Source organism: Myxocyprinus asiaticus, chromosome 38 (genome assembly GCF_019703515.2).
Source record: "Myxocyprinus asiaticus isolate MX2 ecotype Aquarium Trade chromosome 38, UBuf_Myxa_2, whole genome shotgun sequence".
NCBI lineage: Eukaryota > Metazoa > Chordata > Actinopteri > Cypriniformes > Catostomidae > Myxocyprinus > Myxocyprinus asiaticus.
Genome location: NC_059381.1, coordinates 3557292 through 3582942, shown reverse-complemented (window position 1 = coordinate 3582942; position 25651 = coordinate 3557292). Strand labels below are relative to the sequence as shown.

Here is a 25651-nt window from a genome sequence, read left to right as displayed (position 1 = left end):
TCAACCCTGCACTCAACCCATTTTCTGATGCCCCCCAAAATATAGAAGTAATTAAATCATAAACGTGCGACTAGTCGACTAATGGCTTAAATTAACGCCTACTAGGAAAATCTTTGGTCGGGGGCAGCGGGCCAAATGAACTGTGTATTGTGTACACGGTGTATTATATATGTATTTTAGGAACTGAGGTTGAAAACTCAATTTCCCGCAAAATACACCTTTGGCAATTTATGCCGTTGCCATTAACACAGCCAAAAAGATTGGGGAAAATAAATAAATATATATATATATATATATATATATATATATATATATATATATACACATACATACACATACATACATACATACATACATACATATACACACACACACACACTAATAATAATTATTATTATTATATAATAATAATAATAAGGAGGAGGACAAAAATGTCCCGAAGGTCGCACAAGGCTTAAAAAGATTGTTCTCAAATACTCGGAAATGTGGCTATGCATTTCCTTCATCTACAAACTATTGTGCAAAGAAAACGAAAGAAAAAACCGAGCATAAATCAGAAGAACATGAGATTTAAGTAACCACATCCACTGAGAGCGTTTCCTGATCTGAGATAACTGACTGACAAATCAAATATCTGTTGCAGCAACCAACCAAATATCAGTTTACACGCAAATATGTTGATGATATGATCCAGCAGTAAAATCTTAAGCCAAAGCATTCAAATAGACAGCTAAAAAAAAAAAAAAAAAAACAACATGCATGCCAACCTCTAACGCACACAAGACCCGTTAAAGTCAACAGAAATGTCCTGTTAAGTGAGTAACTTCAAATCCTCACGAGCGCATGTCTTCAAATGTAAACACAAATGCATGCATGCATGTAAAACTCAAACACTTATTACCCACAAAGCTCCAACAGGAGGAAACTTTATCGTTCAGGCCTGTTTCATCTCAGTCCCGCGCAGATACTGCAGTAAGTAAATACCATATGTCCAGTCAATGGTGTGATTTACATGCTATTTCTCTCCTTCGCTCGAGTCTGCACTCTTCCGAAAACACCCCTTCTGCCGAGTCGCGCCGAGGTGACGTCACACAGCGGGCGGTGCTGTCCATTGCGCCTGCGCAGCACAACAGCGCGGGCTGCACGATTTATAGGGCCCTGTCATGATTAATATGGCCTGGTAGAAAATGAATACTAAAAGGTGCTTAAAGGTGCACTCAGTAATTTTTTCCCACATTTAAAAAGTTTTACTTAAGTTTAGTTAAATTAATTGTAATTTTGAAACATCATGACCACATAAAAATGAAGACTCGAGTCAAATCATTAACCTTATAAAAGCTGTTTTATTCTACATGGAGCTGGTCCCCTCATGGGTGCTGCCATGTTACAATCACATGACCAGCTAAGTACTACTCAATGCTACCTTCCTGTGCTATCAGAATTATCCTACTTCCCACTTCTGAAGTGGTAATTACGAGAATGTCGCATTCAAGTGCTTTGTTGTCTGGAAAAACATTCATTCAAATATAGTTCTTGAGGAACTTTTATTTTGACACCATAACATTTTTTACTCGGCTTGCTGACGATAATGGAATTTTGGTCAAATACAAGCTATTTTTTTACGGCGTAAAAATGTACATGCATCCGTATATACATACATAAATGAATATGACCAAAACGGTAAGCGCTAACAATTAGCTGTATTTAGAAACATTTATAAAACCTGTCATTCACTACAGAAACCGTACTCTCCTCCGCCATGTTGAAAGTTTAGGACTCCTCCCATCTCAGAAACTAGGGTATCAAAATAATCTCTGAGCTTCCCAGTCGTAATTATGATTTGAGGAGTCATTCATGTACAACTTCCAAGTGGGAAACTCGTATTTATTATAATAAATAATTACAATAGCACGTGAAGGCAGCATCAATCTCAGTAACCGCCTATTTTCACATTCATAAAATGAAATGCTCTAGCATTTTGTGGTAAAAATGTAAAGGTAAAAAGGTTATTAGAGCCTGTAATATTCTAAGAATTTATGACATTGTTATGTAAGTGGCACCTTTTTTTCTCTTTGTATTTTATTTTATTTTATTGTACTCTGGCACCTGTTTATTGTTTTTTATTTTATTTTTTTTATCCATTTGAATTCACATTTCTCTTTGTTTTGATTTGTTCTTGTAAAAAATAAAGGACTAAAAGTTGCTTGTAATATGTTTTGGATTGACTGCAAAGATTGTAAAAAAAAAAAAAAAAAAAAGAAGAAATATTTCTCAAAACTGCTGTATCAGCCAAAAAATGGCTCTTTGAAGTTAGACCCTTTTTATATACATTTTACAATAAAAACATTTTTACTTGCACAATTTTATGTGTGAATTCTCAAAGAAAATCCCTGCTTTTTATTTTATATATATATATATAAAAAATTATAGCTAGTAATACTTATAGCTAGTAATAAATAGTACATACTTAATGATGTACTATTTATAAGATAGTATATGGTGGGGTTTTTTGTAACCCCCTTGAAATGGGGGTTACAAAATGGGGGTTATTTTTTGTTTTGCATTGCTTAATATAAAAAAGTACTAAAATCTGCTGTAAAGTCATTAAATAAAAAAGTACTAAAAATGCAAGTGCAAAAATGCGAGTGTTTTCACAGTTTATGACATGAAAAAGCACTACCTGTTGCTTTTCTAAAAAAAATATTTTGCCAATTAATATGCAGTGAGTTCATTACACATACAGAATATATTTCTACAATATTTCAGTGACGTACTTCTTTAGTAAACACTCTCCAGTAAACATCCTTTCAACAGATTACTAATATTGAGGAAATTAAGCATATATGCTTGATGATTAGTGATCTGTAATAGAAATGTTAATACTATATACTAAGTAATGTGTAATCACAATCAAACATTAAGTCTTGAGTGAATATACTGTGTGTTTCTTTCTGGGTGTATGATTAAAAGTCACACAAGTGGCCTTGTACCACTCCCGCCTACTTTTGACTTATCTAACAAATGGAGAGGGGGTACTGAATAAATGGCTGGGGCAGGTTAGGGAGGTTGGAGCTGGGGGTGGCTGACTCCAGAGAGAAAACAATTATTACCTGAGAGTGAGTCTGTTATCAGGAATGCTGAATGATAAAATCCAGTTGCCTCTGCAGCTCTGCGCTCTTTGCTAGTTTTATTACAATTTGTGTTATAAACCGGTGAAATTCGATACATCCTGATTCTTAAGCAATAGTTCACCCAAAATTGAAAATTTGCTGATAATTTACTCACCCTCAGGCCATCCAAGATGTATCTGAGTTTCTCTCTTCATCAAAACAGAATTTAAGATTTTTAGGATTTCATTTCGGGCCTCCTTCTTTAAACAATGCAAGTGAATGTACTCCATTATTTGACGGTCCAAAATGCATATTTAGGGTGCATCAAAATAATCCATACGACTCCAGTCGACAAATAAAGTTCTTCTGAACCCAAACGATTGATTATTTTTAGAAACAAAACAAAACTTATATACTTTTTAACTACAAAATATTCACTTCCGTACATCTCTGTGATGCGCGCTCATGAGAGGGATGACGTAAGCTCGTTGGTAAGGTCACGCGTCACGTGGAGGAGGAGTCAGGAAGCGCGTCATTGTTTACAAGAGAAACTTGCACAGACCACAGACCAAGCGCCTTTCACAAACCAAAACAGTCCAAAACAATTTCAAAACAATATAAATGAAAATAAAAAATCTTTTCCAAATAATAATAATAATAATAATAATAAAAACATTACTGCAGTAAATAGCCATCCTTTATTTCGAAGCAATGCTGTTGCATTATCTACTTATACTTTTTCTTTAGCAGAAATATTTAGGCTATATGACTATCAGAAATTCAAGTTGTAGTTAGTGAAACCAAGTGCGAGAGCATTAAAGTTCATCTCCTGCCACAGAAATAGGCTTCTGTACGCAGGGTTGGGGAGTAACAGAATACATGTAACGGGATTACGTATTTAAAATACAAAATATAAGTAATTGTATTCCACTACAGTTACAGTTTAAATCATTGGTAATTAGAATACAGTTACATTCAAAAAGTATTTTGATAACTGAAGAGATTACTTTGCATGTTATTGTCATTTGTTTCATTTAATACATAGTCCTTTCAGATGGAAACATTTATACATATAAATGATGTGATCCAAAGTGCATTTGAACAGCAGTGAAACACTTTCTTATGATGTGTTACATTCATACGAGCAGACAGAGAGGTACATTTGAAGTAAGTTTGGAGCAGAAGAAATAGAAATAAACCTTGTGTAAATTGTCAGCTTTACGCTAAGCTAAAATGCTATTTCTAGCCATTTTACATGCACGTTACCTGGCACAATCATATTTTTTTTTTATCAAGAAAATTCACGTTGGATCATAATTTCTTTTTTTTTCTAGTAAGACCTTTGATATTAGGGCAAAAATCATATTCTTGATAATAATTGTTTTATTGTTTTCCTGTAAAAATATCTAAAAATCCTTAAAACAAGATCAATTTGATTTATCTTATTTTAGAAACAACTAAATCAGATATTTCGGTTTTTCAGAGAATGTATTTTTAACATGTGTATTTTGTCTTACTGTACTGGCAGAGTTTTTATAGTCAAAACAAGTGAAAAAATCTACCAGTGCTGAAGAAGTAATCCAAAGTATTTAGAATACGTTACTGACCTTGAGTAATCTAACGGAATACGTTACAAATGACATTTTACAGCATGTATTCTGTGATCTGTAGTGGAATACATTTCAAAAGTAACCCTTCCAACCCTGCTCAAATCTCATTTTGCCCCAGACTCTGTATTTTAGGTGTAAATAGGGATAAGTACATGAAGAATTGGATCCTGGCCAGTGTTATGATAGGCAGACAGGTTATCCTTAGAGGATGGAAGTCGGCTGGAGCGCCCTCATTTCGTGTGTGGTATGCGGAGATGGGCAGGGTAGCGACATTTGAAGAATTGTCACATAGAAGGTTAGGCAAAATGGATTCATTCAATAAGAAATGGGGCAGCTATTTAGCCTTTTTAGAAGGCTCTCGGGGAGGGGCAGTGGAGGGAGACGTGTTGTTTTAAATGTGTGTTGTAGCTTTTTTTTATAATGTGATTCCAGATATTCTGTTATTTTTTTATTTTTTATTTATTTATATATATATAGCGGCCCACCGCTGAGTATGCTTTTCCAGCCAGAGCGGACGTCAGTTGACATGGCTTGGAAGGATGTACGGGGCGTGATTTCCACTCCCTGTTACTGCCGGACAGAGATGTGCCGCCACCGCCTCTTCCACAGGGGGTGGTTGGACATAACCTCTGTCTTCCCTGTGGTCCACTTTAGTGAGGAAAGACGAATTTAAAGGATCTGGAATGGCCTCTCTCTCTCTGTATCTCTTTAGGGGTGGCTTGGCGGTTAAGGCTCTGGGTTACTGATCAGAAGGTCGGGGGTTCAAGCATCGCCAAGATGCCACTGTTGGGCCCTTGACCCAGGCCTTTGACCCTATCTGCTCCAGGGGTGCTGTATCATAGCTGACCCCAGCTTAGCTGCGATATGTGAAAAAAAAAAAAGAATTTCACTGTATATGTATGATAAATAATTATAATTAATTAATTATAAATTATTATGACCCTTTCTGCAAATGACCTAGGAGATGTGGGTGTGTTGATACTAAAAGGATGATTTAATGCTTTATTAAGAGCAAAGTCAGGCACTGCCTGGTGTCAGAAAGAGGCAGATTATAAGAATGTATCCATCTTACAAGAATGTTTTGTGTAACCAACGACTGTAATAAGGGAAATCATTTAATTTACTAATCAAATTAATACAGAAAGTAATGACTGTTAGTCAATATAATCTAACCATATGAAGTGATTACAGTGTGTTTTATGCATATAAAATGAAATAGTCATGTTTTTGCCACCATTGAAGAAAGTTGGGACAGATGACCAACTAGAAAGGAGACGGTGATGATGAAACTAGGGAGGCATAAGATTATTTTATTGGATGAAGAGACCATCGCCCAAAGAGATAAAGGAGAACAGAAAATGTATAAAAATGCATTTTCTAGAGTGTAAGTTTAGATGCTCCATGGACCACCCCGGCTTTGTTACTTTGCAATAAAAGTCTATTTTTGGAATCGTAACTTTGCGCCTCCGAGAAATCTTTGACTCAACTGCACTTCGATTGCTGTTTTGGGGAATCTGCCACGACAACATTGAGGCCCAAGCTGTTTAGATGTTGGAGCAATAGGACCCGGTGCTGGCATAATAGAGCCTCTGATTGGTCTAGTAATAGCCAATCGTCTAGGTAGTTAAAAATGCGCATGCCGCTCAGTTTCAGAGGGGCAAGTACCGCATCGATGCACTTTGTGAACGTGAGAGAAGCCAGGGACAATCCAAAGGGCAGGACTTTGAATTGATACGCAGTTCCCTTGAACGTTAATCTCAAAAACATCCTGTGATTTTGTACAATTTGAACATGAAAATACGCATCTTTCAGATCTATTGACGCAAAACAATCGTGGGGGCGTACGTGCAAATAGATCTGTTTCTGAATAATCATTTTGAACGGGCACTTCGCAAGTGCACGATTCAAATGTCTAAGATCTAAAATTGGCTGAAGCCTCCCATCTTTCTTTGGGACAAGAAAATAGCGGCTGTAAAACCCTTTGTGGGCTTGACAATTTGGAACAACCTCTATCGTGTTCATTGCAAGAAGACTGTGTCTCGGCTCGTAACACCGGCCCGTCTTTGGACGGGCCACGGCTTGCGTGGCTTTACCGGCAGCTAGGCTGCGAGTTTTGGTGGCACTGAGGCAGAAGGTGTGGGGTTTTTAGCCGGGCGCTGGCACAAGGTTGTGATGAAGTACTGCTCCATTTTAGCATAAAATGTCTCATAGCCTGTGAGTGTTGCTGGGTAGTGACATAGCACTCAGCAAATCTATCCACAGAACCGCTGAAAACACCGGTTGGAGACACCGGAGCATCAAACAGAGAGGTCTGTGTCATGCATTTCCATAAGGGTCAGCCAGATGTGACGACCCAAAACCACCAGGTTTCCCATTGACTTGCCAACAGCCTGTGCAGTGACTTTTGTGGCTTGCAGCACTAAGTCTGTAGCGTTGTGGAGCTCTTTGAACGTCTCTGGATCGTAGCCTTGCTCGTCCATTTGCTTGAGGAGCTTAGCTTCAAAAACTTGGAGCAACGCCATCGCATGGAGTGCTCAACCAGCTTGGCCCACTGCTGAGTATGCTTTTCCAGCCAGAGCGGACATCAGTTGACATGGCTTGGAAGGATGTATGGCCCGTGATTTCCACTCCCTGTTACTTCCGGGCAGAGATGTGCCGCCACCGTCTCTTCCACAGGGGGTGGTTGGACATAACCTCTGTCTTCCCTGTGGTCCACTTTAGTGAGAAGAGACGAATTGCTGTGCGAGCAAGCTGAATAGGGTACACTGAACACGGAACATTGCAGGGGAACAGGGAATCTTCTCGTTGCTGTGAAGATCCCGCCCACTGACTCGTGTATGTTGATGGCGAAGTAGTAGAGGGCTTCTAGACAAGAGATGAATCACTGTTTTGAAGGAAGAAAATTCTGTGTAATGGTGTTTGCGCGCCCGCTTTTATACTGGACAGCTTCGCACCTAAAAGGGCAGGGCTTAAACACCATAGCCAATCCTGCCGTTATTGTAGATGGGCTTTAACTAGATCATATAGAGGACACTCCACATAGCATCAGCTTAGTGACGCAATGTCAAGTGAACTGAATCGTAAGGGAATCAAGGTTCTGCCATGTCCATCCCAGGCCCCTGACCGGAACCCCATAGAAAACCTGTAAGGTGAACTGAAGAGGAGAACCTCAGAATTTAAAGGATCTGGAGAGATTCTGCAAGGAGGAATGGTCTCAGATCCCTTGCCATGTGTTCTCCAACCTCGTTAAAGGAGTAGACTCAGAGCTGTTATCTTGGCAAAGGGAGGTTGCACAAAGTATTGAAAACATATTTCACAAAAATATTTGCTTTTTGATAAAACATGTGTTTGCAATTGTTTGATATCCATTAGAGGATAGATCTTTGTGAATATTTCAATTAAAAGATCAAAAGGATAAGAAATGAAATTGCTCATATTTACCAAGAGTGCCAATATTTTTGGCCACAGCTGTAGAACATAAACTGAACATCCACATTTGCTCAGGCAAATAACGGCACCATTTCATACATAAACATTGTTTTTGTTTTTTATTCAGCCTGATATGAATTACACATGAATAAAAGAGAGGATCATCTTTGAGTTATGCAATAACCTCCCTTCCCTTTATATAAACACCCCATTACAGACAGTTTCTACATCATTCTAAGAGAACAGAGGCCTCGGCACATGCTAAAGTTCACCTGAGGATTGGGTTCAGATTTTTTTGTCCTTTTTATATTTCCATTTGTAATCTATTCTAGTTTGGATGTAGCAGTTGCATTGTTTTTAATTAAATCACAGATCCGAAAAAAATAAAATAAAATCTTCCTAGTGAGAAAACTGAATTTCTGTCCGAGCCGGTAATAAATAGAATGACAATAAATGTTAATTATAAAAGCGGAGCATTATTTTTCCTTCAAGTCAGAATTGCATCCTCAAAGACTTGGACTGGTACTAATAAAAAAGGAATGTCAATCCAAAATATGATGTAATGCTGCATATCTTTCAGATCACGATGAACAAACATTATGGAAGAACCATCAGTTTTTTTGTTTTGTCAACTGATTGTGCAGTACAAAACAGATGATGTAATTACAACACATCGTTACAATGCAATTTGTTAAACAAATGGGGATGAAACAAAAGTACAACAACATTCTGACCTAAAGCAAGCACAAATTTTGTTCCCATGACCTAATTTTGTTCCAGAACACCATTTGAGACAGATGAACCAAATACTTTATGTAACAACATGTTTTGCTATGGCGTTATGCTCAAGACATTTACCAAATGTGTCCATGGACTTCTGGAGCACAAATCAAAAGTAAACATCTGTTTGAGGGACACGTCTGTCAATGGACAAACTCTAAAACAAAAAAAAGAATACTTGCCTCCATGAACTAGTGTTAATATAATAATAAAAAAAGTTCAAATTTACAAAGTGCAAATTGTTTTAGATTACATTACACTTTTTATCAAGAGCATAGGTAGATTTACACATGAATTAAGGTCATATTTCACCCCAAAATCAAAACTGCTTAAAGTAATCGAAGCTTATATATATGATCATTAAGAGTTTTCGCAACTGCAACTTTACCGTAATGCAAAAAAACCCCATTCTCATTTCTGTAATGTAATTTTTTATTTTATTTTTTTTTAATTGTAAAGCATTTATACATCATGGTAGTATAACAACTACCTTTAATCTAAATGGATTTAAATAAAAACATTTATAATACAGTAAAAATGCATTTAATAACAGTAAAAATATATTACAGTAATGAGAATCACCATTGAGAATAATGGGAATTACAAAAAAAGTAAAATATGCAGATGCATACTAATAGTTTGGGGAAAATTAGATAAAATATGATCAAAATAAGGATTTCCCATTTTGGAGTGAAATGTGCCCTTGACATGAGAGTCACTCAGTAATTAATATTTTTCTTCTTTCAAAATATACAAATGAGCAAAAGCAATTTTCTTACACCCACCTGTCGTCTGCTATCAATGTTTCCCCCTCGTCTCCTGCTTTTTACCACCCAGCCATAAATGTCCCGTCCCTGGTCCTTTCACGTGTCGTTTAAATAAAAGTAATGCCATGCTGTTAGATTTATCACATCGTACATTTTCTTTCATTGCTTTCTTTCAACCTTTTTCCCAATTCACATCAGATACAAACTGTTATGATCTTCCCTGTGAGCGTTAATGAATAAAATATAACATTTCTCATTAAATAGTTTTTCTGTCTTGCACGGTCCGCATGCATTAGGATTGCTGGGGCAGTTTAAAGACGGGGGAGGAAAAGGCCATGTTGTCGTGCGAACGAATGGTTGGGTCGTTTAACGGTCACGTCTGCAATACAAACTTGTTCCTTTGGTCCACAAGTACACTGTTCAGTGCTTTCGTATCAACCAGAACAGTCCAGACGATGAAACTCCAGTGTGTTTGAGAGTGTGTACAGTGTGTGAGTGTGCATGTATGTGGTCCTTTCCGTCAGTTTTAACTGGGGTTTTGCAGCATTTCATTGAAGCTTTGTTCCCAGCTTTCGTTGTCTGTTTCTGTACAAGAGAACAAAAGGAATATGTAAGAGAAAGGTTTAGAAGACATTATACATAAATAGCTTACAAAAAAACTTTTTAAAAGCACACAAATCCCACAAATCTCCAAAGTTTTTTGGAGTGGAAACTACAGGATGTGTTATGTAAACTATTGTCAACATAACTTTAACACAGCATGATTAGTAGCTATGACAAGTACCTAGTTTTAATCATTTTAAATAACACATCAAACCCCCTTAAAATGGTATAATGGTGGCCTGTCCCACCTCAGAGGTCTTGACGTTCTCCAACAATTAAAATCGTACAAAAGTGTCTTTGAAATAATCTGTTGATTTTTTATAATCAATTAATCAATTGTAGAAATATTTTTTATTTAAACATTTTAAACACAGGATGTGTGTGGGACAACATAGATAAAATTATAATCTGTGAAAAAATAAAAAATTATAATAATAATAAAGTGTTGACCAGATTCATCAAGTGAAACCATTCAACCCTGTTGCTGAAGTTATTCTAAAATAAATAAATAAATAAGTATAAGTTTCCCAAATCAACATTTGGTCCCAAATAGTGATAGCTTAATTTAGGCTAAACCCTGTAACATTCAACCCTCTTAAATCAACCTTTTTATTTTAAATTTTATAAATGTAATTTTTGTCAAATTAATGATTATTTAATGTTATCTGCTAGAAAATAATGAAATCACACATATTAGTACAACTGTATGCAGCCATATCCCAAAGTTTGCTAACAGAGTTTAAATAAATCGAAGGAAAAAAAAAAACAGCTCATATATTTAATATGACCTCTTGTTGTGGAAGAAGAACATTTTCAGAAGGTTTGAATGTGAAACATGTAATAAGACAAGTAAATAATAATAATAATTTAGACAGACAGATAGTGTTGTGCTCAAAAGGTTTGCATACCCTGGCAGAAATTGTGAAAATATGACTGATCATGCAAAAAAAAAAAAAAAAAAAAGTATTTTATTTAAGGATAGTGATCATATGAAGCCATTTATCATCACATAGTTGTTTGGCTCCTTTTTAAATCATAATGAGAACAGAAATCACCCAAATGGCCCTGATCAAAAGTTTACATACCCTTGAATGTTTGGCCTTGTTACAGACACACAAGGTGACACACACAGGTTTAAATGGCAATTAAAGGTTAATTTCCCACACCTGTGGCTTTTTAAATTGCAATTAGTGTCTGTGTATAAATAGTCAATGAGTTTGTTAGCTCTCACGTGGATGCACTGAGCAGGCTAGATACTGAGCCATGGGGAGCAGAAAAGAACTGTCAAAAGACCTGCGTAACAAGGTAATGGAACTTTATAAAGATGGAAAAGGATATAAAAGATATCCAAAGCCTTGAAAATGCCAGTCAGTACTGTTCAATCACTTATTAAGAAGTGGAAAATTCGGGGATCTCTTGATACCAAGCCAAGGTCAGGTAGACCAAGAAAGATTTCAGCCACAACTGCCAGAAGAATTATTCGGGATACAAAGAAAAACCCACAGGTAACCTCAGGAGAAATACAGGCTGCTCTGTAAAAAGACGGTGTGGTTGTTTCAAGGAGCACAACACGACGATACTTGAACAGAAATGAGCTGCATGGTCGAATTGCCAGAAAGAAGCCTTTACTGCACCAATGCCACAAAAAAGCCCGGTTACAATATGCCCGACAACACCTTGACACGCCTCACAGCTTCTGGCACACTGTAATTTGGAGTGACGAGACCAAAATAGAGCTTTATGGTCACAACCATAAGAGCTAAGTTTGGAGAGGGGTCAACAAGGCCTATAGTGAAAAGAATACCATCCCCACTGTGAAGCATGGTGGTGGCTCACTGATGTTTTGGGGGTGTGTGAGCTCTAAAGGCACGGGGAATCTTTTGAAAATTGATGGCAAGATGAATGCAGCATGTTATCAGAAAATACTGGCAGACAATTTGCATTCTTCTGCATGAAAGCTGCGCACGGGACGCTCTTGGACTTTCCAGCATGACAATGACCATAAGCACAAGGCCAAGTTGACCCTCCAGTGGTTACAGCAGAAAAAGGTGAAGCTTCTGGAGTGGCCATCACAGTCTCCTGACCTTAATATCATCGAGCCACTCTGGGGAGATCTCAAATGTGCGGTTCATGCAAGATGACCAAAGACTTTGCATGACCTGGAGGCATTTTGCCAAGACGAATGGGCAGCTATGCCACCTGCAAGAATTTGGGGCCTCATAGACAACTATTACAAAAGACTGCACGCTGTCATTGATGCTAAAGGGGGCAATACACAGTATTAAGAACTAAGGGTATGCAGACTTTTGAACAGGGGTCATTTCATTTTTTTCTTTGTTGCCATGTTTTGTTTTATGATTGTGCCATTCTGTTATAACCTACAGTTGAATATGAATCCCATAAGAAATAAAAGAAATGTGTTTTGCCTGCTCACTCATGTTTTCTTTAAAAATGGTACATTTATTACCAATTCTCCAAGGGTATGCAAACTTTTGAGCACAACTGTATAAATATATATTATTATTATTATTATATTTCTTCTTACATTTCAACACACCATTCAACCCTGTTACCAGAGTTATTATAAGAACACATTATCAAATAATGATTTGTCTTACATTTGTGGGAAATATAAGTTTCCAAAACCAACGTTCTGTTCCAAATTGATAGTTTAATTTAGGCTAAATCTGTGACCCTGTAACCATGTTAACCATTCTGGCCTTTTTATTTTTACAGACATTATTTAATTTTTGTTCAATTAATAATTTGTAAATGTCTACAGCTAGAAAATAATGAAATGACACAAATCAAGGTTTAAAACTGTATTCAGACATTCCCAAATTGTAGAAACAGGGTTGAAATATAAATAACTAAATAAGAGATTATGGTTGTACACCCCCTTTGACTGACCCTTTGTTAAAAGAAAAGTGTCAGAAATACCCTTTTGGTAGTTGGTAGTATATATGGTAGTAGATGCTGTAGGTGTGTTTACCTGGCCTCTGATCTGGTTACTGTGTATTCAAACCACAGAATGTTTGGAATGAGACTTGTATCTCTCACCAGGAAAAACTCTGAGATAGGCCTGAGACGTAAAGAGCAACATAGGTTACGGAACACAGCACGTATTAATGTGCGTTTGATTTGTTTAGGTCAAGGACTGTGTATATGAACATCTGTGTGCGCTTGCTTCATTACCAGGCTGCTATCTTGGGAAAGAGTGGCGTTAGCACCTCCTGGGTGATAAAAAACCACACCACTCCCATCACCATACCGGCCACACCCCCATAAATCACCTGACTCCAGGTGTGGTACAGGAGGTAGACTCTATGAATGCACAGGACAACATTTAAAAAGCATTAATGTCAAACAAAGCCTTAAGGTCATGCACTCATACAAAAGCAGACATATAAAAACACACATTACCTGCTGTAAGAAACGGAGAGAGCCGCACCCAGTAGAATGATGGACAATATATGCCGCCATAACAATTCAACACACCTGGCATTGTTCGTCTGGTGCATTCTAGGAAGTATAATTTTTTAATAAATTATATATGTGATATATATATATATATATATATATATATATATATACATACATATATCAGGCACTTAATTATTTTGATTAAGGAAAACTGGATTTTTCAAATTGTTTTTTTTTAAAGAAAATAGGTATACACACACATACGTCTAGCCTGTAACTATTATTTGTAAATGAATATACCTCCTAATTTAAGCATTAAAATGTCAATATGAAAAACTGATGGTTTACTTATAATTAATTACATTAATTTATTGTGTTGTACAAAGTTTCAATTTTTTTCTGTGGGTAAATAAAGTAACACCTTTCAAAATAAATGAAATCAGAAAAAGCAAAGCATATCGAATATGCATAATATGTATGTGAAGAGGAGGAGGGCGTGGCCGGGCCTTGAGGGTGCACGGCCTCGCTCTCCCTCTGATCATCTGATTCAGCACCGGCCGTGCACCCTCACGGCCCGGCCACGCCCTCCTCCTCGTCACAATGTAAAATGTGAGTTCTATTGTTTAAAGAAAAAACTGAATTTCAAAAATGTTTTTTTGAAGTGCAAAACAACCCATTTTCCCATATCAACCATCATGTTATATTTGTTTTTAGCTTTTTTTTATTGTTTATTTATCTTCCAGTTAATTTCGGCCTGTCACGAGTTCAACAGATCCAATTCATGCTCAATGAAAATTATTCATTAGCTGTGTCTCGTTTCGAAGGCTGCATGCTAGGTAGGACGCGTCCTTTGAAGGCTGCAGTATACTGAGCATCCTCCTTTAAACAAACCTCGTTTAAACGAGACGGCCTTCGTAGAACAAACGGAAACGTAACGTAACATGGTTGCTATGACAGCACGCCACTCTTTAACAAGCGCGAGCGCTTTGAGTGAGAAGGGAACAAAGTCCCTTCAGAAGGGAATGTATGAGGTACATTTTAGGAGAGTTATAATGATGTAAAGAGATTTTACAGGTGTACTTTTAGTCTAATACTTTATTTTAATTATATATTAATATAATTATACATATTATATACTCTGCGCCCATCTACTGAGGTACTTCAACATGGGAATTAACATTACTTGCGTTTGAACATCATATTTACGGGCAAATTGGCGTCATTTTTTTTAGACATTTCCGTTGAAGCAAAGAATTGTGGGTTGTGAGTGCCCACGAAGGATACACCTCATGCATCCTCCAAATTCCCGTGATAGAAGGTCACATTCGAAGGCTGCATTCGGAGTGTCCTACTTGCTTTTCTGAAACGAGACAGCCTCGATGACGTATGCGGCCGACAAATGCGACCTCCGGAGGACGCAGCCTTCCAAACGAGACACAGCCATTGTTAGAATAAAATAGCTTTTGTACCTTTTTGTACATCTTTAAAAACAATTCCTAAGCAAAACTAAATATCGCAAAATATCGGTATTGGCCTATAGTTTTTTTTCTTAAAATCGCCATTGTACCGACAAAAAATGGTCATATCGATGCATCCCTAGAAAGTACAGAAATATTTTACAAATAAAAATACTGTTCGGGAAGAGAGGGAGAGCCTCATCCAAATGACAGTGAAAAAAAGTAATGTGAAAGTAACTAATGTTACAATTTGACAATGTAACGTTATAGCTTTAAAATAATAGTAGTGTTTTAAAGCTTGGTTTAGTCTATAGCAGCTAAATAAGAAAAAAATAAGTCTTACCTTAAATAAAGAAAAAGAAAAAAGTATACAACAAAAAACCAGATGAACTGAGAGTGACTGGAGGGCATCCCGTACTCTGTAGTGAGTGAACTGTGACTTCCTGTTAATGACACACAACAATGACAATTCAGCACTCATCCCTTAGTTTTCATAAAATTTAACAAAACTGAGGTTTACAGTTACAAGCTTACAATGGAAGTCTATGGGCCAAGGCATTCTGGAGGGTTTAAAAGCAGAAATGTGTAGCTCATATTATTTAAATTCTTCCTTACAAATATGTTGCTTGAGGAGTAATGTTGTCTAAATCACTCTTTTAGTAAAGGAATCACTATATTAGGAAGATAAACTTCTGTTTTTGTGTACCCAATGTAACTCCCAAAAAGAGAGGGATTTTCCCCTAAGTAAACCGGTATCCTTGAGCATGTTGTGCAAACGTTACCAGGTTTATTGCCTTTACATGGTCATGAGGGGAGTGGAAAGATTGCATGTAACTTTGCACAGGCAAGGTTAGGAAGTGGTTTTATGTGGCTATACTTTCAAAACATGCAGGTGTATTTTAGAGTGACTTTCTGGTCCAAGGGGCCTGGGTAGCTCAGTGGTAAAAGACGCTGGCTGCTACCACCGCTGGAGTTCGCTAGTTCAAATCCCAGGACGTGCTGAGTGACTCCAGCCAGGTCTCCTAAGCAACCAAATTGGACCGGTTGCTAGGGAGGGTAGAGTCACATGGGGTAACCTCCTTGTGGTCGCTATAACGTGGTTCTCGCTCTCGGTGGGGCGCGTGTGAATCACTACGCCACTGCGAGGACTTAGAGCGCATTGGGAATTGGGCATTCCAAATTGGGAGAAAAAATAGATAGAGTGACTTTCTGGTCATATTAAATCCCAAATGAATAGAACAATAATGCATAAAGAAAATAAACCCTCCATTAAAAATGTTTGCCTTGTGATATTATTTTCAGGACACTTAAACACATTTTACCCCCAATTCTCATTACCGTTATGCATCCAGATGTTTTACTTTTACTATTTCCACTGTTTTCAATGATGATTCTCCATAACAAAGTAATTTTTTCAGTGTATTACAGTAAAAACAGATACTGTTGTACAATATGTTTTTATTATTTAAATCAGCAAAAATAAAAGGCAATACCAAGAGAGTACTACTATGATGTATAAATACTTTACAATGTAAACAAATGTTTTTTTCATGTTGCAGTGATTAAATATCATAACCATCTTTTTTGCATTGCTGTAAAGAGAATTGGGGGTTAAAATGTGTGTAATAATAAAATAATGTCATAATGTAAAAAAATCTTAAAGGGGTCATGTCAAGAGGAATAAAATGTTCCTTGATATTTTGACATCTCTACATTCTACTATAAAAACATACTGTAAATTTCAGCACTCAAAACCTAATCCCCAATGCAATAAAAGCATGTATTGAAACCAAGCTGCAAAAACGTCTCGTTCTCTACTTCCGCGACAACCCTATGTCACTAGGGGGCCCATTAATTCATGACCACCTCTTTAGCGGAAAAACACCAACGCCTACTTTACGTCGTCGCATCCTCGGCTCACGTTAGCGTGGATTGCTTGTGACCCAGTCATAATATGACTCAAGCTTTGCAAAGGAAATGTTATTGAAGGATGGGGCAGTTAAAACACTATTGGACCCGATCGCAAAACCGTAAGTAAACAGTTCCATTCATGAATATTTCAAATGTCATGTCTGTTTGATAGTTTATGGCGCTGAGTGTTAACAGTTGTGCTTGAGATTTAACATATTTGGATGCAATGTGTTGGATGTGTGTTATGTGTAAACCCTGAAATTTAGTTTTATAATGTTGAGGGGTTTGCTCATTCCCTTCCGATTGAGTTTCAAATTTGGCTGTATTTGAGGGGCTGCACGATGTTAGCTAAATCAGAACAGTGGGAGTGTACACTGAAAATTTAAGGAGGTGCTTAGGCCAAAACCAAGTGTTTCAGACAGAGGGCCAGAGACAGAGTGGAAAATGATCATATGTTACTAAATGTTTTGGTGCCAAAAAACTTAACTAACATTATCAGTGGACCTCAGGGAAGATAATAAAATGATAAAAAAAATAAAATAAAAAAAGCATTTCATGACCCCTTTAATGTCCCTTAAAATAGTTTACATGCATTTTCTATATACAAAATATAATTTATTTTTATCGTCCCATGTCAATGTTTCCTGTGAGCTGAAAATGCATGTATTAAGTGTGTTGTCTTCTTTTCTGAGGGACTATCTCCAGTTAGCAAGGCCAAGTAGTTTTGCAGGTGTTTTGTTATCAGACCTTGAAATTACAAACAATCCAAAGCTGGTAGTATTCAAGGCTGACTGCTTGAGGCTGATAACATGCAGCAATAGGAATCTTTCTAGTGCTAGGATGTGGCTGGTGGGATAGGGGAAGGGAATGTAGTGAACAACAGACAGGATGGCATTCCAGATGCCCCAGTTTCCTCCCTACCTGCCATGGTGAAGAAAAATTGCCCCATTTTGCTTGGATCATGGTGGACAAAATCAAACAAATGCCATAAGATAAAGCTGCTCAGTCAACCGCAGGATGCCTCTTAAACAACAGGAAGGAGGGACCCACCTCCACATTGGGAGGTACTTCTCTTTGGTCCATGGGTTGTTTCTTATCAACAAAAGCTTTTTGCATATCATGACCCCACAGTGTAAGATTAAAGCTAAGGTGGCCATAAAAATTCCTTAGGACCTCCAGATGCTGCATGTTAATTAACACCTATGTGGCAGCAGTGGATGAAATAAAGAGGCCACAAAGAATGACTAATTAATTCATACATATGCTAAAAATCCTTAAACTCTTTGCGTTCAGCACAGTGGCAAAAGTGAACCTTAAAGACACTCTTTTAGGCCCAGACGGTGTTTCACCTGCCTGTCTGAAAGTCTGCGCTGACCAGCTGGCCCCCATCTCCACACAGATCTTCAACAGATCACTGGAGCAGTGTGAAGTTCCCTGCTGCTTCAAACACTCCACCATCATTCCGGTCCCCAAAAAAAACCCAAATCACAGGACTTAATTACTACAGATGTGTCGCTCTCACGTCTGTGGTCATGAAGTCATTTGAGAGACTGGTTTTGGCCTACCTGAAGGACATCACTGGACCCCCTTCAGTTTGTTTATCAAGAAAACAGGTCTGTGGATGATGCTGTCAGTATGGGACTGCATTATATCCTGCAACACCTCGACAGACCTGGGACTAATGCAAGGATCCTATTTGTGGACTTTAGTTCAGCCTTCAATACCATCATGCCTGATCTTCTCTCAACCAAACTGACCCAGCTCTCCATGCCCACCCCAATCTGTCGATGGATCACCAGCTTTCTGACAGATAGGCATCAGCTAGTGAGACTGGGGATACTCACATCCAGGACCCTTACTATTAGCACTGGTGCTCCTCAGGGATACATTATCTCTCCACTGCTCATCTCCCTGTACACGAATGACTGCACTGCAAAGGACCCCACTGTCAAGCTCCTGAAGTTTGCAAATGACACCGCAGTCATCAGCCTCATCCACAACGGTGACGAGACTGCATATAAACAGGAGGTTGATCAGCTGGCTGTCTGGTGCGGTCACAACAACCTTGAGCTGAACATGCTCAAAATAGTGGAGATGATAGTGGACTTCAGGAGAAATCCCCCCCCCCCCTTTATGTTTTTCAGTCTGTAATCAACATGAACACACCAGCGTGCAAGACCATGTCATGCAATTTGTTTTGTTTAATTAGTCTACAAAAAGAATCAAATCTACTCAAATACTCTCAAGTACCCATTCACTCATGTGCCATCTGCAGTGAAAGCCATTCATGCATCTGCCCAAATCATCATTCTTTTGCCTGTATTTTGCCCATTATTACTCTTTTATACACCCATCTTTGCAGGTGTATCAGAGTCATCATAAATGACAATAACAGAGCGTAATCGGTGCATATTATGGCCGCGTATAGCATCATGAATTCAGAATGTAAACGAGACAAATTTAACATTTTCTACTGCATTTATATTACTTTAATTAATCATCAAGTGGTTAAAACAGCTTCTTTTAATGACCTCATGTGATTTCTACTCATAGAATGAGGCATAAAGTCATTGATAAAACATTTTAATGTCACATTAGTTTAGGTTTTACATGTAGCATCCTCATATTTAAATGTTCCTCTAAACGCCTCCCACAGCGGTGTGGTGGGTGTCTGAATGTTCGCAAACAAACAACTTCTTTTTACCCCTGAACGAAGAACGAAAAAGAATTTCTCCGGAAATATATCGGGGCCTTTAGTCACTCGTTTCCCAGGAAGACGTGATGCAATTGTGTACCGACTTACATTTATATTGTTGTTCTTGACAAATACCTTTAACAAACACACAAACAGGTAGCTAAATGAATAGTTCACCCAAAATGTTTAATTCTGTCATTCATCTTTTTCCCATAAAATGAAAGTGAATGGTGACTGAGACTCACATTCTGTTGATGAATGAAAGTCATAAACATTAGTTGCAAAACATTGCGTAAATTATGACAGATTTTCATTTTTGAGTCAGCTTATGATTATCTAATGTTCTTTAGATTGCATAAAATGTTTATCCAATGTCTAGCAAATAATCTTGGAGTTATTTAACTAGAATTAACCTTTTCACCTCATTAGTTAACAGAGAAACATTTTATCTTTCCATTAGATAATAGCCATACTATACCATAGCAACATCCAACTCAACCATTTGCATCTCTCCATCCTATGCACTATATGTTCTTCTCCATTCATTGTTTCTATATTATATTAGTACCATTTTGAAGTTGTTGTTGCTTATTCTTGTTTACATTTTTGTAAATAAAATTACTTTTATTACAACTGTGTCTTCCTTGTGTTGATAATACAGTAAGGGCTCTAAAGTTTAGGCCAAATCTCACAAATCCTTCAGATTATTCAGATGACCAACTCCCTCCAATTTACATATTTCTTATTTATTGAATGGTCCATTCAGATCATTCTTATATCGTGAAGTTGAAATTTATTAGCTGGTGCCCCGATGGCCTTTCTGACATTCATACACACACATACATATATTCACCATGAGTGACGTGTGATCAAAAATCACCACATACTTTGGTGTCTTATGTGAGGTCTACTACATAATTAGGTGGTGTGTGCTTATCACTACAGGACGTTTTATTGCACAAAAAGATGTAATATGCCCCTACGATCAAGATTATTCATGAATACTCTTAATGAAAAAAATTATTGGTTTATTTTGCCATTTCTAAGAGTAAAATAGCTAATTTTGGCCATATTTTTTCACATTTACAGGCCTAAACTGCAAATGATAACATCTATAAATCTATTTTTGTTTATTTAGCTTAATATTTAGAGACAACTATAAGTAAGCCATTCAAATATACATTTTCTCAAAAACTGAAAAAGATTCCCGTGTTTGTTTTGAGTGACCCACTTAGATCCACCCAAACAACATTACTCAACCAATGCCGTGAGTTGGGGGTGGGACTATCTGACTGTTGGAACAACAGAAGACGAGGGCCGTATTTGGAAAGCTGTTTTGAAAACATTGTTTATTTTTGCGATTCCATTCGGTGGCGCTAGTGTCACAGAATTATATACTTCAAATTTAAGATTTTCAGTCTTTTAACAGTTTTTAATTTAAATAATTATAACATATTACAATGTAAATTTAAACTTAAAACGAATGATCATTTGCTCAGCAAACTGCTGTGGTTTTGTGTGTGGACATTGTGGCTGTTCTTTGTTCATTTCCAAAGTATATATAAAGTAAATGAGGTTACTTACCCCCATATGGCCGCGGCTCCTGTAGAATGTGTTTCAGCAGCCAGTTTAGCCCCTCATTTATTACTAATCCCCCAAAAAAAGAGATCTGAGAGAGAGAGAGAGCACAAAAGATGAACAAAACATAATTGTAAACAGGGTAGAAAGCTTACTTGGTTGGTGAAGTATGCATCATAATCTTTATTTCCGTAAACACCACATCTATACAAGTGTAGTTTGGGATTTGAACCTATAGGTCATGTGACTCACCGTATGCAGTTCTCTCTTGAAGACGATCAGAGTGACGAAGCCAATGAGGATCGCTATGGGCAAAAGACTCATGTAGGCCAACACCTGCCCCGTCAGATCACCTGGACACACACACACACACACACAGGTCAAGGGTCAGCACTTCTGAGATATCCTGGAAAAGTTCTGCATCTTGAGCAAGACAAAATTAAGACCGTGTTTGTAATAGCATATTATTTCTGCACTATTTTAAAAAAAGATTTGGATTAAAAATAAATGTATTGCTGAAGACAATTTCTAGATGTCACTCGCTCAGTCATGCGACCTCAAACCGGAGGTGTGGCACCGACATACAGCACCATTTTCTCTCTCTTTTGATATACAGTGCATTCAGAAAGTATTCAGCCCCCTTCATTTTTTTTTACATTTTGTTATTTTGCTGCCTTATGCTAAAATGCTTTGAATTATTATTATTTTTTCACATCAATCTACACTCCATACCCCATAATGACAAAGCAAAAACAAGATTTTTGATAACTTTGCAAATGTATTAAAAAGAAAAAACCGAAATATCACACTGACATAAGTATTCAGACCCTTAGCTATGAAACATGAAATTTAGCTCAGGTGCATCCCATTTCTCTGGATCATCTTTGAGATGTTTCTACACTTTGATTGGAGTCCATCTGTGGCAAATTCAATTGATTGGATATGATTTGGAAAGTAACACACCTGTCTATATAAGGTCATACAGCTGAAAATGCATATCAGAGCAAAAACCAAGCCATGAGGTCAAAGGAACTTCCTGCAGAGCTCAGAGACAGGATTGTGTCGAGGCACAGATCTGGGGAAGACTACACTTTTTTTTTTTGGGCTGCATTGAAGGTTCTCAAGAGCACAGTGGCTTCCATAATTCTAAAATGGAAGTTTGGAACAACCAGGACTTTTCTAGAGCTGGATGCCAGGTCAAACTGAGCAATCCGGAGAGAAGGGCCTTGGTAAGAGAGGTGACAAAGAACCCGATGGTCACTCTGGTTGAGCTCCAGAGATCATGTGTGGAGATGGGAGAAACTTGCAAAAGGACAACCATCACTGCAACACTCCACCGATCTGGGCTTTATGGCAGAGTGGCCAGACCGAAGCCTCTCCTCAGTGCAAGAGACATGAAAGCACCTAAAGGACTCTCAAACTGTGAGAAACAAGATTCTCTGGTCTGATGAAACGAAGATTGAACTGTTTGGCCTCAATTCCAAGCGTCATGTCTGGAGGAAACCAGGCACCACTCATCACCTGTGTAATACCATCCCAACAGTGAAGCATGGTGGTGGTAGCATCATGTTGTGGGGTGTTTTTCAGCAGCAGGGACTGGGGGACTGGTCAGGGTTGAAGGAAAACTGAACACAGCAAAATACAGAGATATCCTTAATGAAAACCTGGTCCAGAGCGCTCAGGACCTCAGACTGGGCTGAATGTTCACCTTCCAACAGGACAATGACCCTAAGCACACAGACAAGACAACACAAGAGTGGCTTAGGGACAACTCTGTGAATGTCCTTGAGTGGTCCAGCCAGAGCCCAGACTTGAACCCAATCGAACATCTCTGGAGAGACCTGAAAATGGCTGTCCACCGACGGTCCCCATCCAACCTGAGAGAGCTTGAGAGGATCTGCAGAGAAGAATGGCAGAAAATCCCAAAATCCAGGAGTGCAAAGGTTGTAACATCATACCCACAAACACTTAAGGCTGTAATCGCTGCCAAAGGTGCTTCAACTAAGTATTGAGTTAAGGGTCTGAATACTTATGTCAGTGTGATATTTCAGTTTTTTCTTTTTAATAAATTTGCAAAGTTATCAAAAATCTGGTTTTTGCTTTGTCATTATGGGGTATGGAGTGTAGATTGATGTGAAAAAAAAAATAATAATTTTAACATGAGACTGCAACATAACAAAATGTGAAAAAATGAAAGGGTCTGAATACTTTCTGAATGCACTGTAACACAGGGCCAATATAGTGTATAAACAGCATAAACCAGTAGTTCTCAACTAGTGGGCAGAGGCCCAATGGGGGACCTTAAGATGATTTAAAATAAGTTAATAAGCAATAACATAATCTAACTTGCTATAATAAATCTACAAATACTAATCAAGATGTACAACATGTATACTGACATCATATTATTTTAATTCAACAACTCCAACAACTTTTGTCATTGAAGAACATCCAATTCTTAAAACTTCTGTGATCACAAAATTAATCGTGGTTAATTATTTTAATAATTTATTTGAAATTATTTTAGTGTAATATTTACAATCCTAGTTTCTGTTAATAAAGTTAGAAAGCACAATTGGAGTCCAAAAGGTTGAGAACCACTGGCATAAACAGAACCAAAAGCTCACTCCCCAGTCCATCCAAACCATTTATTTTAACTAAACAGCAAAATCAACTCCTTCCGAAATCATCATGATTATTACGTCACAACCATTAGCTCATTAACATATGACCGCCCACACCTATTCATTATTCAGCTTCCTGACCCGCCCTGATGAATAACAGAGCGAACTACACAACTACAGTATACAATTATAGCAGTGGTCATTTACATATTAAAGTCTTAAAGGTACAGAAGCAATAAACAGTTTATACTTCATTAGAGTCAGAGAGAGGGTGGAAAACGGTCAAACAAATGCAATTAATCCATTTAATCTTGACTGACATTATAAACGGGTGGAGATCTACAGCCAATATCAACGCATATCTCTTAAAATTGATTGCATGTTTATCTATCACTGCCAACTGCCAAGCAAACACTATAAATGTATATAATTATGCATTTAAGCATGTTTTATCTCATGCACACGTTGGCATGCTGTACTGTCTAATGCACCGTGCATGACAATTTAACATGCAAACACGTCAAACTATGCGACGAGTTTAAAACACGGAACATTTGCATGGTTTTCTTCACAAATAATGCCATTTCTCTGTTTTTGGCACACGCATTTTATATTTCCTACTTGCTTTGACATGTTCCGTGGTTTTTGGGTCAGTTTATACTCCCAAATCCAGGGAGACCCTCGTGAATGACAGCATCCAGAAAGGGTGTGATGCAACCGGGACTGAACTGGATTAACCGACCAGAGCCACGAGTCTTTCCCGAAATTTACAGGAACAACTGGGGCTTTTATGCTTGTTTTAGACGCAATCACGTGTCTATAATGGTAGCATTGTTCAATGCAACCATGCATTAGATTAAAGCATAAATATTAAACTGTCAACGTTCCTTTAAAAACAGTACAAGCTTCTCCCTGTGTGGAGTACTAGGGAGCGTATTTGACCACGACGCATGCGCACTACACAAGCGCACTATTTGTCAGGGCGCGCGTTGCGGTCCTCACGCGCTGTGCAACGCGGGCGCACTATTTGGCAACCCAGCCATGGCCGTGTCCATTCAGTTGCGTGATGTTCCACGGACGCCGCGGAGCGAATAAAGAGGCGTACAGTGATACCAACTGTTTGGAGCGAAAAAGAACGATTTAAAAATGCTCTTACCAGCCGGATACTCTACGTGGGTTAAGGATATCGACCGCCATCGAGGTGGTGCCGAGCACTGCTCTTCCGACGCCATCTTACCCGGACACCGGGCATCGGGCGTCGACCAATCAGAATGAGACGCCCCGACGCGTCCAGCCAATCGTATTCACCGGACGCTGCAATGACGAGCGGCCATTCACAAACGCATTATCACAGGGAAATAATCTGCACAGGAACAGCGGACCAATCAGAGGCGTGTGGTAGGGAAAGTTGGCCAATTAGAGGCGTGCGGTTGGGAAATTTGGCCAATCAGAGAACGTTTTGCTGAACATATGAAAATTGGATTTATTCAAATAAAAGAAGAAAAATGAAGTGAATGGACAGATTCTCTTCAATTGATATCAGTTACTATGTGTACTATTTGAAAGCAACCAGCGCCATGCACGTACTCTGGTTCATCACCGACTGCTTTAAAAGCTTTTAAAAAGCGAAATTTAACGTCTAATTAAAAGTTTGCAAATGTGCA

The 25651-nt window shown here is 38.0% G+C and overlaps 2 protein-coding genes across 6 annotated transcripts in view; both read right to left on the bottom strand.

Annotated features, from left to right (window-relative positions):
• Positions 1-1070, bottom strand: part of setx (senataxin) — a 46919-nt gene extending 45849 nt beyond the window's left edge. For 3 of the 4 annotated variants that reach the window (XR_007895246.1, XM_051678120.1, XM_051678122.1), the window contains exon 1: positions 902-1070. The gene's annotated coding sequence lies outside the window, so the exon portion shown is untranslated. The remainder of the gene's footprint in view (positions 1-901) is intronic. The other variant, XM_051678121.1, reaches the window with a different exon arrangement.
• A 7183-nt stretch (positions 1071-8253) lies between these two features.
• dolpp1 (dolichyldiphosphatase 1) lies at positions 8254-25263 on the bottom strand. Of its 2 annotated transcripts, none has more exons than XM_051678228.1 (8): positions 25144-25263; positions 21616-21716; positions 21370-21454; positions 15523-15622; positions 13723-13821; positions 13495-13623; positions 13292-13381; positions 8254-10281 (listed from the first exon to the last, which is right to left on the bottom strand). In XM_051678228.1, the coding sequence occupies exons 1-8, from the start codon at positions 25217-25219 to the stop codon at positions 10245-10247; spliced, it is 717 nt and encodes a 238-aa protein (XP_051534188.1). In that variant the 5' UTR covers positions 25220-25263; the 3' UTR covers positions 8254-10244. The 2 variants fall into 2 exon arrangements, with proteins under 2 accessions (XP_051534188.1, XP_051534189.1); XM_051678229.1 differs by lacking the exon at positions 25144-25263 and adding an exon at positions 23205-23312.
• Between the last annotated feature and the right edge of the window lie 388 nt (positions 25264-25651).